This window comes from Rhinolophus hipposideros, assembly GCF_964194185.1.
Source record: "Rhinolophus hipposideros genome assembly, chromosome: 11".
Taxonomy (NCBI): Eukaryota; Metazoa; Chordata; class Mammalia; order Chiroptera; family Rhinolophidae; genus Rhinolophus; species Rhinolophus hipposideros.
The window spans coordinates 9351169-9366993 of record NC_138057.1 but is presented as its reverse complement, the minus strand read 5'-3'; the positions used below and the strand labels follow the sequence as shown (position 1 = coordinate 9366993).

General features: G+C 42.2%; 1 protein-coding gene across 1 annotated transcript in view; it reads left to right on the top strand.

Moving 5' to 3' along the window:
* ACO1 (aconitase 1) overlaps nucleotides 1–6788 on the top strand; it is a 52965-nt gene extending 46177 nt beyond the window's left edge. The window contains exons 19-21 of the mRNA XM_081066044.1: nucleotides 1923–2045; nucleotides 4940–5125; nucleotides 6020–6788. Coding sequence (XP_080922170.1) covers nucleotides 1923–2045; nucleotides 4940–5125; nucleotides 6020–6133 — 423 coding nt within the window. The 3' untranslated portion in view covers nucleotides 6134–6788. The remainder of the gene's footprint in view (nucleotides 1–1922; nucleotides 2046–4939; nucleotides 5126–6019) is intronic.
* The last annotated feature ends 9037 nt before the right edge of the window (nucleotides 6789–15825 follow it).

The following is a 15825-nucleotide window of genomic DNA, read 5'->3' as shown; positions in this document are numbered from 1 at the left end:
CAGATATTCAAAAACTTTAAAAATGCCCCTCAATCCCTGTCTCAGGAAGCTATTTGGTGAATGTGTTCCACCAAAACGAGGGAACAAACCAAAAAGGAGAAAGAGGTCGGATTCAGGAAAAGGAAATGCCAGGAACCCCCAGGGTGTTGGTGGGGGAAGATTCCTGGACCACAGGAATGTCCCACGTCTACAGAGCAATCAATCCAAATTGGAGCAGGATCGGGGGCTCCAGGAATGATGGCTCCATGAAAAAAATTGTTTAATGATAGATTGCCTGACAGGACTGAGTGTCTTTAGGGAAGCTTTATACTTTAGGCAGAGCGTTTGGGGACTAATTAATAAGTAAGGACGTGGAAACCAGTGAGCGTAAACACACAAAAAAATGATAATTATTAATTCCAGTGGAAATTGTTTTTAAATTGCCAAGAAGGGAAATTATAGTATATTACATGACTCAGCTGTAAGTAGTATTTACATAATCATAATGCAAAAACCAAATACTTTGCAAAACGTATGACATATCCAAAGGTCGGGGAGAGGGGAGGTATAGGGGGACTCTTGGGAGAAGTGGTTAAAAGAATCAAATCCTCATCAAAGTAGGAAATGGATAAGTGATAAAACTGGAGAAAGGAAGAACTGGCAGTTTAAACATAATACCTAGAAGATAAAGAGGCACAATCACAGAAGCAATGAAATTTATGTTCTCTTCTGTAGAAGAGAGGGAGTAGGCAGAGAGCTCTTGCTTTATGAGTGGTTTAGTACACAGCACGGCTCATGGAATAGAAGAGTCAGAACACTGGCATTTTAGACCTGCTCGGTCCCTCTGCGCTTGGCTTCCATGGTTGCTTGACCGTGGGGGTGCCAGCTTTGCAGTAGTTTTGAAAGCACTTTAAAACACGCACTGCCACATTCTTAATACCCAAAGGAAGTAATAGGTATCTCTGAAAATATCAGATAGGTTGTTTCTTTCTGGTCTTGGAAAGGACCTAGACTTTTTGGTTGGACAGAGAAGGCTTTTACTGTTTTTGTAACAGTTCCTATTTTCATGAGCTCTGTCCAGCTGAAGACCTATAGATCCTACCCAGATTTCGCTAATGCCACGTAAAATTAACCACAGGCTCCATCAGTCCACCAAAATAGTAATTTGTAAAAGCCTGCTTGAAAGATTTACTAAACACCTTTCTAGAGTTCCTTTCAAATGAACCACTCTAGAGGGATTTTATTTTCTGACTTAACGCAGCCAGGGAAAACAATTTTTTCATTACTCTACCATCAGCAATGATGTCAGATGTTTTTGTGAAGTCCCAGCTCAGCAGAATATTCAGACTTCCTGTGAGAAACAAATGAATCTATTTGTGTGTGATACACTAAAATATTAAACATTTCCTGCCCTTTATTGATTGGCGTTTCCATCAGTGTTTGTTTTCTCTCTACCTTGACCTCCACGTAGAAGGGTGACCAATAAATTTGCATTTTATATAATTTCAGGGCACATTACCCTCTTTGTGTTTTGCTACCCTTCACAATTGACCATCACCAAGTCGAAATCCAAGTATAGGTGGGATTCTCTCTTTTTTAAGCTTTAAAATAGTTTCATCAATGGAAGAGGGGGAAAAATCCATTTTCCTTTTTCCCCTGATGCCCTAGGATTTGAATATTTTTCTAAAACCAGGACAACAATTAGGCATTTCAATTAAAACAATATAAAATACAACTTGGTAGGGGTAGATCAATGGAGGTAATTGGGAATCTATAGACCAGGCATCTGATTGGTTAAGTTTTCTGTTGACTTGGCATTGACTTGGCCCACTGCAGACCCTCTGACCCTGCCGGTCATATCAGGTCTCACTGGTGTGTGCACAGAGTGTGTGTGCACTCTGTGCCTTTACTGCACCTGTAAAACCTTCCTTTTCTTTCCTCAGCTTGATGTGTTTGATGCCGCTGAGCGGTACCAGCAGGCAGGCCTTCCCCTGATCATTCTGGCTGGCAAAGAGTATGGCTCGGGCAGCTCCCGGGACTGGGCAGCCAAGGGCCCTTTCCTCCTGGTGAGTATGCCATCGGGACATCTGTCTCAGTAGGCAGCTGCCTCTCTGGACCAAGGGGTAGCTGGGAAGGGGCCCAGGGATCAATTCTGTTGCTTTCCTTTCCAAGAAGATGTGGAGGAGCAAGCTCAGAAAATCATGTTATGTTTGTTCCTCTTGTACTTCTTGGTGGATCTGGCTTCATTTCACTCAGTGAAGAATAATCTAGAGTTGAACTTGTTCCCTCAGATCAGGCATACCCATGGATCTTTGGGGGTGTCTATAGAACAGTTGGCGGGGAGGCATGGGGTGGGCGGTCTGTGAAGTCTCTGAAATTAAATCAAAAGCCTGTGTATGTCTTTTATATGAAATTTTTTAAAAATTTCATTATTTTCGTAATGTCAGTTTAAGGACCCAAAATGTAATTAAGACCATTGTCCGAGGTGAACGTGAGGAATAAGCCAGGGCTACTACTACTGACCTGTCCGCCAGGTTTCACAGAAGGGAAAAAGTAAGGAGCCAGAACTTTAGATAAGCTCAGAGAAAGTATTTTTTACAGTTTCTTTTCACTGCCTGTGAAATTTCCTTATAGACTCAGTGGAGAAGGATGCTCTCTGTGTACATAGACAGGCAGCTCTTTAGAACCTTCAGCCATTTCAGGGCCTCCCCATGGGAGAGACCACGCAGAGAGCAGGGAACTTTCATCTCCTGAGCATTTGTTTGCCCCCAAAGCAGGGAAGAATCCTGCTGCTCACCCCGCTGTAATCCTCAGGGTAGGGTAAAAGGGATTAACTGATGTCAATTTAAATAATGTGTGGCTCAAGCCAGTTAATGCACTTGGGAAACACTAAATAAGTTGATATCCACAAGTACAGTAAAAAATGTGGCTGTCTGGCAGGCAGCCCTCCAGACATCCAGGCTTCTGAAAATGTTTTTGAACATCACACACCTGTTCTTTTGGGGTTTTTTATCAATCATTTTGCTCTGTAGAAAAAAAAAAAGTTCTTTGATTACTTAGTAATATGTCAAAGGCTTGCTTTTTCCAGAAACTGCTGGAAAGAACCAGAGAACAGAAGGAGGGGATCTTGAGAGAGGGCTCCAACAGTTGTATTGAGAGCACCAAGCAGTTGGGTGGGAAACTGAAAGATCTGTGTGAGGGTAACTGACACCCAGGGGGCGCTCCAGAGTCTAGACTTCTCTCCAGAGGGGCTCTGAGTACTGGCTGCCCAGACACCATACACTTCATTCTGTAGCTACTCGGCCTGGGCCCTCAGCAGTCCTGGATTGGACTCATGAAGATTGAGAGAGGGATAACCAACTGTGATCTGTGGCATCGGCAGCCTTCCACAGCCATTTACACAGAGCTAGGGATGTGAATAGCATGCGTTTACAAAGAATCCCACTTCCCCCCAAAATGAATATAATTATCCATAAAGCCATACAAAATATCTACTATCCTGAAGAATCTGCTTTTCCCCTACACTTTGTTTTTAAATTTGGAAACACTTGAGGGATTTTTTTAAATACCTGTGTCTGCATCTCATGCCCTGGTTTGATTGGTAAGGAGGAAGGCCTGGATATCGGCATTTTAAGCCTCTCCTGTGAGTCAGACATGTAGTGAAGTTTGAGAACCTCTGCTCCACAGCCATGGTTCTTAGAACTTACAAGAATCACTGTCCTCCTCCTCCTGTGCCACAACCTCTGCATGAGGTTCTGACGCAGTCGGTCTGGGGTAGTGCCCAAAAAGCCCCTTTTTAAACAAGGTCCCCAAGTGACCCTGATGCAGGAGGTATTAAAAGTGTACCTTAAATATCAAGACACCTGTTAGGAGTATCTTAATATTATATTACAGTTGGGGCAAACCAGTGGCCCAGTTGGTTAGAGCACGAGCTCTGGGCAACGGGGCTGCCGGTTCGATTCCTACATGGGCCAGTGAGCTGCGCCCTTCGCAACTAGAATGAAGGCAATGAGCTGCCGCTCAGCTCCCCGGTGGCCAGATGGCTCAGATGGTTGGAGCGCGGCCTGTCAACCACAAGGTTGCCGGTTTGACTACTCGACTCCCGCAACGGAAGGTGGGCCGCACCCCCTGCAACTAAGATTGAAAGGACAACAACTTGACTCGGAAAAGTCCTAGAAGTACATACTGTTCCCCAGTAAAGTCCTGTTCCCCTTCCCCAATAAAATCTTTAAATATATGTATGTATATATATGTTATAGGTAACTAATATTTGAGAATGGGGTGTTCTAGTTAATCGAGTTTCCTCGTCTGTGGATCACCGCTATGTGTTGCCAGTTGTAGAGCACCAAAAACAATGTACTTGATAGTAAGCTTAATATCAAGATTATATTCAATACAATTTGATCCTTGAAACAGGAAGTATAAAAGCAGCACACAGTAAGTAATCACTTACTTTCTCTGTGGTATATTCTGATTGCTTTGATTAAATCTTCTGTACCTGCCGATGCACCTGCAATAATAACAGAATTCAAGGGAAAGCAATGAATTTCCTTTATGTTGTTTTGTGACATGAATTCCAGTCACAGTGGAAGTTTGCAAAAAGGTGTTGTATCACAGAGTGGCCAAGTGCATGATCGATTACATAGGTTCAAATATCAGATATACCAGTGAGACCACCTGGTAAAGAGAACAATAATAGCATCTACCTCCCAGGGTTGGTACAGGGGGAATGAGAGAATTCATTTAAGTGCTTATATGGTGCCTGTACTTTGTAGGCAATCAGTTATGACTGGCAACTGTGTTATTTATAAGTAGAGACAAACATTTTGTGTAAACAATTAATTAGTACTTATAAAGAATATAGGTTTGACAAGAGTTTTGACTTAAGAAGCCTTTTGTAAAGTTTTGGGGATCTGAAAATAATTGGAACTGTGTCCAAGCTCCTCTCTTTGCTCATCAGGGAATCAAAGCTGTGCTGGCTGAGAGTTATGAGAGAATTCACCGCAGTAACTTAGTCGGAATGGGGGTGATTCCCCTCGAATATCTCCCTGGGGAGACTGCAGACACCCTGGGACTCACAGGGCGGGAACGATACACTATCAACATTCCAGAAAACCTCAAACCACGAATGAAAGTCCAGGTCAAGGTAAGCCAGAGCCTCCCCGTGTTAGGGCCAGCTAAGAGGGACCCTTGTGTTTGCAATCAATATTGTTAGAGGGAAATCAGTGGTCACTGCATTAGGCTTAAGAGTTCTACCAGCACTTTTCTATCTGCCTTCACAACATAGAGAGGATGATACCTACTGATTTGCTATTTATTTGTTTATTCAAGAAGTTATTTTCAGTTCCATTCTTACCTCCGAGCGCCAGCCAGCCACACTATCTCCTAGTCCTCCCAATTTCACTTAGCCAAGAGAAAAATGATGAAAGCTGAGGAATAGTCCATTACCTAAAAATAATATCTTTTTAGTATAAAAATGTGAACAACAGACACATCCCCATCCCTGAGCCTCACCCCAAATGGCAGCTCCCTGGGCCAGGTAAGGATGAAGTGGCAGCACCCAAGTCCCAGGGGGATTTAGACACCCAACCAGAGGCAGCCGCTGAGGTCTGTGTCCCAGGGTGAGCGGTTGGGCCAGCTGCCTAAGGGACAACCTTAAGGAAACCTCTGCTGACCCAAGACATTTCTACCTGCGGAGAGCTCCCAAAAAGGGGAAAGTCACCAGTAAACACTGCCCAGAGAGGCCATTTCTGATTCTCAGATGTCTCTCACTTCCATCATGTATACTGTATGCTTCCCCATGCAGCTCAGTCTGCTGGGGTTCTTGTTAGCAATGTAGCTTCTGATTCAGCATGTCTGGGCTGGGGCTGGAGACTAGGCATGTTTCCAAGCACGGCTGGTGCCTCGCATATGCTGGTGCTGCTGGCTGCCCACCACACTCTTGAGTGGCCCACCTGAGGGCAGGCGGGGCAGAAGCTCCTCCTGACTGAGCTGTCTTGCCTCCTCCCTCAGTGACTGCTCTACTTCCCTGTCATTGCAGCTGGATACTGGGAAGACTTTCCAGGCTGTCATGAGGTTTGACACCGACGTGGAGCTCACTTATTTCTACAACGGGGGCATCCTCAACTACATGATTCGCAAGATGGCCAAGTAGGCCCTCGTTTCTTAGGAGACCTGCACTTGGAGCTACACCCGGAGCGTGTGCAGCACCACCAGACAGCGGAGCCCCTGGCGCAGAAGCACCCCCCCCACCCCCCCGCCTCCACACAGGGCGCTGCCTCACAGATGGAGCACGTGAACACTGGCAGCCTGGTGCCATTCCTCCAGTCACAAAATCAGCAGTTCCTACGTTCTCTATTTTTATTAATCTTTGTACCTTTTTCTAGACTTTGGAAGCAAGAATGGTGTGAATGTCAGTCATGCCAGAAAGAACTGAGCTCATCTTTAAAGTTACTGATCACAGAATGTTGATTTTTCACTCTTAGCCTGTTAATGTTCAACTGAACATAAATAAGTCTTCTCAGAAGTGTCTTCTATCCTCTTTTTGGTTCCTCTGTTATCCTCAGCTCAATGAAAACTTGCCCGTGAGAGTCATTTGCCCCTGCATATTATACCAGTTAACTGACATGGGTAGATAAGAACTTTTTCACACTTCAAATCACAGTGGTGTTTGTGATTCTCCAATTCTCCCCCTCTCCCTTGTTCGGAATGAATGATCCAGATACCTTGTGGACAGATCAGATGTTGAAACTTTTTGATTTTGTACCTTTTGATGGATCAACATTAAAGAAATGTAATGTTTTCTTTCACTATCTTCAAAATTTTCATTTGTCCAGAAGATAACTTTTGTTTGAAGGTGGTTTTGGAGAGAGACACAGAACATTTCTAATTTGAATAAAATTAAATCTATTTTCAAGGAAAACTTTCTGACTTTGGAATTGAATTCTGCTTTGTGTGTGGCTATAGTTTTGGCCTGTTTAGAGCAAAACGAATCTCAGACTGCAGCTTCCTGAAGCCTGGATGACCTTTAAGTTCTCCTTTTTTTTACAACCACTACATTTGCAGGTAAAATGGAAGTGCTGAGGAATCATCATGCTCTCTGCCTTGTTTGGGAACAGACAAGAAGGTAGCAGTAGCAATAATGTAAGTATAGTGAGCAGATCATTTTTTTATTTTCATAGCTTATGTGCTCCTTTTCACCACTGAAGTTGTTTCAGGGCATGTCTTAGTCTGTTCCAGCTGCCATAACAAAATATAGAGTAGGTGGCTCAAACATTGAAAATTTATTTTTCTCATAGTTCTGGAGGCTAGAAGTTCAAGATCAAGGTTCCAGCCGTTTTATTTTCCAGTGAGAGCTCTCTTCCTGGCTCGCAGACAGCCACTTTCTCACTGTGTTCTCACATGGCCCCTACTCAGTGGAGGGGATAAAAATTATATCAAGGGTTTTGAAGCTAATATGGTTTTGAAGCCTTTATTGGCAACATCCCCATATCCTACAAAATGGGGAGATGGCTCAGTGAAAAAACCCTATCCTCAGTAAACGTAAAGAAAATTAAGAACGTAAAAAAAAAACCCTAAGAAAATTAAGATGATCTAAAATATTTCCCTGTAATTCTCATTGAAAATGTGGAAGAAATGTTTTAAAATATCTTCGTCTCCACACTTCAGGAAGAAATGTTTTTTAAAATGAGTAAAGCCTGATATAAATTTGTAATTTTGTCCTAACATGAGTGTTAATTTACTTTAGATCACCGCTTCTCCATACTTTTTGAGCACAGAGATTATGACTTTTTTAAATGACGTGCACGATGCAGTTCTACTGAATAATAAGATGCATCTTTTTGAAGTTCAACTGTGCCTTCCACCTCTGTCCAACAATAACTCTCATTTTTGAGCACTTATTTTATACCAGACACTGTACATACATCTCATTTTATCCCCCAAACTGCCCTGTGAGTTAAATACCATTATTTTCCCAACTTTACAAATGAGACTGATGATTTCAAAGACAGAGTAACTGCCTGAGATCACATATCTTGTAAGCGGCAGAACTGGTATTGAAATCACTGATTTTTTTTTTTTTTAAGTGTGTTTTTCCAGGACCCATCAGCTCCAAGTCAAATAGTTGTTTCTATCTAGTTGTGCAGGGCACAGCTCACAGTGGCTCACGCAGGGATAGAACCGGCGACCTTGTTATTAAGAACATCGCATTCTTAACCAACTGAGCTAACTGGCCATCCCTGGAATCACTGATCTTAATATTAAAGATCTCTCCTAGCCTTGTAGTGTTAAATGCTTCTGGAGGTTCTGAGATTAAAATCTCTGCAAACAGTCTGGAGAAAGCATGGGTGTGGATGCGTGTGTGTGTGTGTGTGTGTGTGTGTGTGTGTGTGTGTCTGTGTCCTGACTTTCCTCAATCTGGTTCCATGCTTCTGTGTTATAAAGAAAATTACAATAAAAATTAAAATGAAGGTCACTACCAAGAGTCTGAACTGAACAGGTATGCCATTCCAAAGTATATATTATTATCCATACCTACAATTAGGCATTCCAACACCTGCACAATGCAATGGGAGCTTTTCTCTGAGGACTCCAGAGGTTAGAGAGAGGGCATTTATTTTGAGAAAGACAGACAGACAGACAGACTTGAGGTAAAGACTTACCTTGTAGTCCTCAAAATGTCAACTTAAGAACAATTCTAGCTATTTGTCTTTTAGATCTAAAAACGTAATTCAGGTAATAGCACTAATAAAATATTTTTCAATCTCATTGAGACTTAAAAGCAGAATAAATTTGATGTTCACTGAAGTACAAAATTTTAAGCTTAAACTTACTGTCCTAATGCAACACTCAGAACAATATGATGAACGGTATCAACCATGCTCACATTCCCTATCTGATACTTAACGGTCAGCTTCTGACAGAGCAACACCAAAAAAGACATTTTCTTTAAATATTGCTTCATTGCATGTCTAAGGTTTAAAATAGAGTTATTCATCAATTTTTCTTTGTGTATGTTTATTTTTATCTTTCAATTACATCATTATTACTAGTCAAAAGGAAGGACTTGCTACTTCTTGCTCTTCCTCTGCCTATCAGAACGTAAATATTTTATTTGGTGTCTTTGACTTAAAACTAATAAATCTGGGTGGCCGGATGGCTCAGTTGGTTAGAGCGTGAGCTCTTAACAACAAGGTCACTGGTTCAATTCCCGCATGGGATGGTGGGCTGCAATTCCCTCAACTAGATTGAAAATGGCGACTGAACTTGGAGCTGATGAGTCCTGGGAAAAACACAATGTTACCCAATAAAATTTAAAAAAACGAAAAACGAAAAAATCTGAGAATAGGTAAACAAAGGGCTAGGGAATATTCCTAAAATTCAACTTTGATTCACTGCATCCTGCTTCCTAGGGAAGCCGAGCTGTGAAAACGTGGACTCAAATGCAGGTGTGCACTTACCACTAAACATGTAGATAAACTAGGGTTCACCTTAGACTGGCCTCCTTGGAATATCCACGGTGCAGTGTTGTGATTGGACAGCCACATTATCAGAAACACTGCTTTGAACCCTCAGGATAACACTGTGAGCGCTCTAAGATAAATAATAAACAGATCCTTGCTCAAGAGTCTTCTGTTGAAATAGGGACATAATATGTTCACGACCACCAGAATATAGGGTGAAATTGACAAGTGCTACAAGGAAGGTAGATATGAAGAGTTATAGGCATTCAAACGAGACTGTTGCCAGCTGGAGGGGTTAGGGAAAGGTGATATGGAGGCAGCGGAAGAGGCGAAACATGATCAGCAGTAGCAGTACATGAGCAATTCTTTCAACAAGGAAAAAATGATGGAGTCAGGTTGGCTGAAATGAATAATGAACAAAGGGAAAAATGGAAAATAAGGTTGGAAAGATAAGTGGGTGCTCAATTTGAAAACTTTTAACATCATGAGAATTGGGGAACCGCTGGTGTTTCTGTAACAGAAGTGACGTGCTCAGAGCTGTTTTCCAGGAAAAGTAATATGGCAGCTGTTGTTCAAGTGGGACAGAAGAGCTCCTTGGAGTATCACCTCTGGAATATGGAGGGTCCGTCAGCATTACAAGCACAACCATGAAAAGCACCTGTTGACCGCCAAAGCCTCTCAATCCAGTGGGAATTATCCTTCTGTAAATATGTCAGTCAATGTCAATTAAGATACAGTATTCATTGTGAACAAGAATTAAAGTAGGATATGTGTTAATGGACAAAACTGTAGCCACCCAATCCTGACCAAGTAAGCCACCTTTAGGGCGAATGATACCAGAGTCCATTGTGCCGTTGGTCACACACCCAACTGTTTCGGTAAAGGAGAAAGGCCAAAATGACAGACACACTCACAAATCAGACAAATTGGCAGCCAATTAAGAATGGCATCAAAGCTCTCACCTCTGATTTGGATCATTTTGATGACTTTGCCCACATACGCATACAGGAAGACCAGATTGCACTGAGCTGTATCGATGCCTTCAGCAATCGAGGTGGCGATCTGAATCTTGTTATCTCCCTTGGTTCTGAATGCATCCAATACACACTTCTGTCCTGGGAGTCATTCCTGTATCCGAGTCAGATTAACAGTAATTACCTTTACGAAAAGGAATTTGAGAGAGGGAGAAGACACTTCTCATTTAATATCTTTTCTATATTTTTCTTAACATGAGGGATGTGCGATTATGGGCCATTTGGGTTTTCTTCTTTATGTAAAAGCATATATAAATGATAGTCTTTTGATATCATTAAAATACATTTTTGTAGTTTTAAACCTTCAGTAGTCTGGGCTCTGTGTGTGGTGCTGAGGATAAAAAGATGAGGAAGACACAGCCCTGTTCTCAAGCAGCTCAGTCTGTGAGTTACTCTAGGACCAGTTTTCCGGGGCTCCTTCAGAAGAGCACAGTACAATACAATTCACAGGTGAGAGCTAGATTTCTGGGTTACATTGCTTCTCTTTTTAAATAAGAGGAACAAAGGAGGCTACCCAGATAAGTAACATTGACATGCTTCTTTCCCACCTCCAACTACAAACAAGAGGTGGGCAGCAGTAAACTATATGAATCAACAAGTATTTATTGAACTTGAATAAGTGTGAAAATAAGGTAAGCAATCTGGAAATGAGCAGTTGACAGGATTTGAACTGGGGAAAAGGGGGAGGTATTACAGGTGGAAGGAATAAGAAGAGAGAAATTCATGTCTCTCTGCCACCTCCCCAAGTCACACCACGTCATAATGTTCCTGGATAACATGACGGCCTCCTAACTGGTCTCCTTACATCGTATCTTGTTCTCTCCAACCCATTCCTCACTCAGCAGCTAGAGGGAGTTTCCGAAATTGAAGATGAGAAACTATGCTATCCCACTTCATAAAAGCCATTAGTGGATCCCTCCGCCAAACTCCCACCCTGTTTCACAGGGTCCTCTGTGGTCTACCCTCCACGTCCTCATCCTCATATGGTCTACCCTCCACATTCTCCTCATTCTCTATGCTTCTCATCCTCATCTCTAGATACTCCCCTTCCTAATGGATGTCCCTCTGTCCCTATACTCCCTCTACTCTCCTGGCCTTTGTACATGCTGTTCCTTCTGCCTAAAACATGCCTTCTCACCACCACCCACCTAACCCTAACCCCAACCCCTACTGCTTTTTTATTATCTCATTTTGGTTTTACCGTCAGACTGGAAATGCCATGAGGGCAGGAGCCGTGGCTCAGGGTCCGTGCTGTATTTCCATCACCTCGCACACTGCCTAGCATGAATGAACATGTTCAAGGAATTGCTAAATCGAAGGTTTCAAGGAAGGAAGGAATGAAAGGTAAAACTTGAAAGATAAATAGAACCAGATTGTGCGGGCAGGACTCAGACTGTCAAGTTCAAGGCTTAGGGAGCTTTGCGTATAAGGCAAAGGGATTCAAGCATGACATTGACATGGTAAAACTTTCAGGAAGATTAACCAGGTAATGGGGTTGGATGGAAAAGAGAGGGAAGGTAGGCAAACCAGCTAGAAGACTGTTAGAATAAGTTCGAAATCAAGCTGTGAAAGAAAGAGAAAAGCAAACGAAGGGTGAGAGAAGGTGAGACACCAGGAGGTATCTTGCAGACATCACAAATTCACATCTCCAAAGCTCCAAACTCACCTTGTACCTGCCAGAGCTGCTCCTGCTTCTCAAACGAGTACCACCCCACTGATTAAGAACAGTCTGCTTTCCTTTCCTCCTCCTTCTTATTTATCAATTCTTTAATTTTTTTCAGTGGTATATTTCTGAATCTGTTACTCATGGAAATAACGGAAGTTCATTGTAAAAAGCTGAAATAATACAGCAAAAGAGAAACTGCCCAGTTTAGCCCTCCCAAACAGGACAAGCATGAAATCTTGAAATTTCTCTCATCTCCCTTGCTCAGGGCCTTCCCTGACCCCCAGAGGGCGCCAAGGCCCTGCATAATGCTCTTATTGTCCTTTGGTCCCCCTCTGGTCAGCCGTCAACCAGTGCTGCAGTGGCACATGGATGGGTGTCATGTTTTGATTTGCTAAGTCCCCCCATGGGCATGTCAGCTCCACAGGGAGAGACTTTGATGATTTGCCTCATACTTTTGTCCCCAAACACAACACAGCGATGCTGGATTTAAAAAACACAGCCAGGGGCCGGCCCAGTGGCTCAATATGCTTCTTGTAAGAATAAATGAAGAAAAAAAAAATTAGATATGTGAACTATGTAGTACAGGGGAGAAAGAAGATGGAGCAAATATTTTTACTTTTTTTTTTTTAGTTTGGGGAATTTTTTTCACGTTGCATTATGGCAATCATAATATTTAGTGTAGTCTCAAAAGCATGAAAAGCATGACATGATTAAGCAGTAGAACCAATAGTTGCTAATGATTGGACTATGGGTTAAACCAAATGAGTCAATGCAGTGAGAAAGCTTAGTGGTTAAAACTTAGGTTTTTGAGCCAGATTGCCTGGGTTGAGATCTGCAGCTAAGTTGATCTTAGACATTTTTTGTTTTTTCAGGCAGAATTTGATGGTTAATTAACACAAACACAATGTGCACACAAGCTGTCTATTCATTTTCTTTGCTGCGCAGCCCGGCTTTGGAATCGGTGATGCCTGCCAGGTGGGCTGCTCTTTCCCCAATGGCTTTGTGGCTCTTTGAAGAGACGCTGTGACAATTTCAGCACAGTAAGACTCGCTGCCCATCAGCAGCACTTCAAGCTCCTTGATGCTGTGGACCAGGAGCTCCGGAAAGCCACTGGGCAGAAACTCTGTTTTCTTTTCCTCCCATCACCGACATCGGGCATCACCGTCTGGCTCCTGACTCTTCTGCGCACCCTATTGTCAGCACCCTGGGTTTCCGCCAGTTCGCTTGGTTTTGACATATGGGTCTGACTGGTCTTCTTTTTGAACTTCTTGGTCCTCTTTTTGACAATCTTGGGCTTCACGAGGGGTCTGAAGGCTTTGGTGATGCCAAGCACGAGGTGGCCGTCCCCCTCTATAGGCAGCGCCAAGGAAGAGCAGTTTTGGACTCTTTTCATTATCTCTACATCTCGGTTTACTAATCTATAAAACAAGAATAATAATTGTTCCAAATTCATAAGGTTGTTCAAGAAGGTTTAAAAAGTATTGATATCTGTTTGAAAAAATAAGAACTCTGTCTAGTAAGTGCTATAGATGTTGAAGTGACACTATTATTAATCAGAAAGGCCCTTCATTCCATCGCTGTGAGAAGCTCTCTGTATTTCTTTAGTCTGAATGCTTTCAGACAGTGTCTGTGTAATGAATTCTGCCTAGTTTGTTGTCTGCATGAGTTTTGTTGATGAGAAGTATATTTTTACTTTTTAACTCATTTACAAAAAGAGATGATCTGAACATTTGTGAAAATCAGTGTTTAGCGTGAAGCAACTATACACACACACATATGACTATATACATACATGTTTATCACTACTAGTGTTTGGAAGTGCTGAAAAGGCTGCCTGAAAAAGTTAGACAAAAACGACCTGAACTTTTCGCCAACAATTCACGGCTCTTGCATCACGACAATGCACCAGCTCACACGGCACTGTCTGTGAGGGAGTTTTTAGCCAGGAAACAAATAACTGTATTAGAACACCCTCCCTACTCACCTGATCTGGCCCCCAGTGACTTCTTTCTTTACCTGAAGATAAAGAAAATATTGAAAGAAAGACATTTTGATGACATTCAGGACATCAAGGGTAATATGATGACAACTCTGATGGCCATTCCAGAAAAAGAGTTCCCAAATTGCTTTGAAGGGTGGACTAGGCGCAGGCATCAGTGCATAGCTTCCCAAGGGGAGTACTTCGAATGTGATCGTAGTGATATTCAGCAATGAGGTATGTAGCACTATTTCTAAGATGAGTTCGAGAACTTAATGTGTGGCCTCATATTCCACTGCCTCTAGTGGGTCTGACTGATACATGAGCTCATCCTAAGTAGATCACTGTGGTTGTAGATGAATGGCCAACTCTTGTGCTCTGTTCTGAAGGCAAGTTTGGTCAGCGTCACCTGAAACACTCCCAAGGAAGAGGAGGTGACAGAAAAGGAAAACCAGTGCAATTGCTGGGTTATATGGTAAATGTATGTTTAGTTTTATAAGAAACTGCTTGAGTAGTAGGGGAAATGGGTAAAGGTAGTCAAAAGGTAGAAACTTCCAGTTATAAGGTAAGTAAGCCCTGGGGATGTAATGCACAGCATGGTGACTATGGTTAACAATACTGTATTGTGTATTTGAAAGGTGCTAAGAGAGTAACTTTTGAAAGTTCTCATAACAAGGAAAAAATTGTAACTATGTGAGGTGATAGATGTTAATGGAACTTGCTGCGGTGATCATTTTACAATATATTCATATATCAAATCAATATGTTGTGCATCTTATACTAATACAATGTTATATTGCCTTAAAATTGGAAAAAATGAAACTGCTAAACTATGTTCCAGAATAGTTGTACCATTTTACATTCCTACCCTCAGTGGATGAGTGATTGTTTCTTCCCATCCTTACCAGCATTTGGTGTTGTCACTATTTTTTATTTTAGTCAATCTAATAGGTGTGTAATGATGTATTATCCTGCCTTTAATTTGCATTTTCCTAATGGCTCATGGTGTTGAACATATTTTCATGTGAGTATTTGCCACCTGCATATCCTTCTTGGTAAAGATATTTTCAATCACTGCTCATTTGTACATATAATGCATGATTGTCAGGAGAGAATTCGGTGTCAAATAAAATGGCTGCTGTCATTGCATAAGTTCTGCCGATGGTTCATCCAAAGGCACCCATGCAGAAAATGGCTCATTTACACTCTATACCAACGAGTACTTGGTGTATATGTTCAACAGCTGATAGAGAAGTGTGGCATAATCTTTCTCTCAACATAATCTTTGTCACGGCCTTTCTTTATCTTTGATGAGCTTCTCTGTATGAGCGTGGACTGTGGTTGCCTGTGCTACAGGGAGGCTGTCCCTACCTCAGCAGTTTCAGGCCGTTCTTTGCATTTAGTCACAGGACACACTGAGGTTGGGTGGTAATGCACTACAAGTGGTTTTAAAAATGCACCCAGCTGCTTTGCTTGCAAGCCAAATGAAGCAACAAGAGAGCTTTAGGGGCTTCATGCCAATATTTAACAAAGTTTTCCAATGGAAAATGCGTGGAGGCCCCAGAGCCAGAGGTCTGCTGTTTCAACAAAATCCAATTTTCAGATTTCATTGTCACGTGTTCATTCACATTTTATCTATTTTCAGCGGTTCCTACAAAGCCATCAATCTCACAGATTCACGGGATTACCTCAGCACATGTAAGT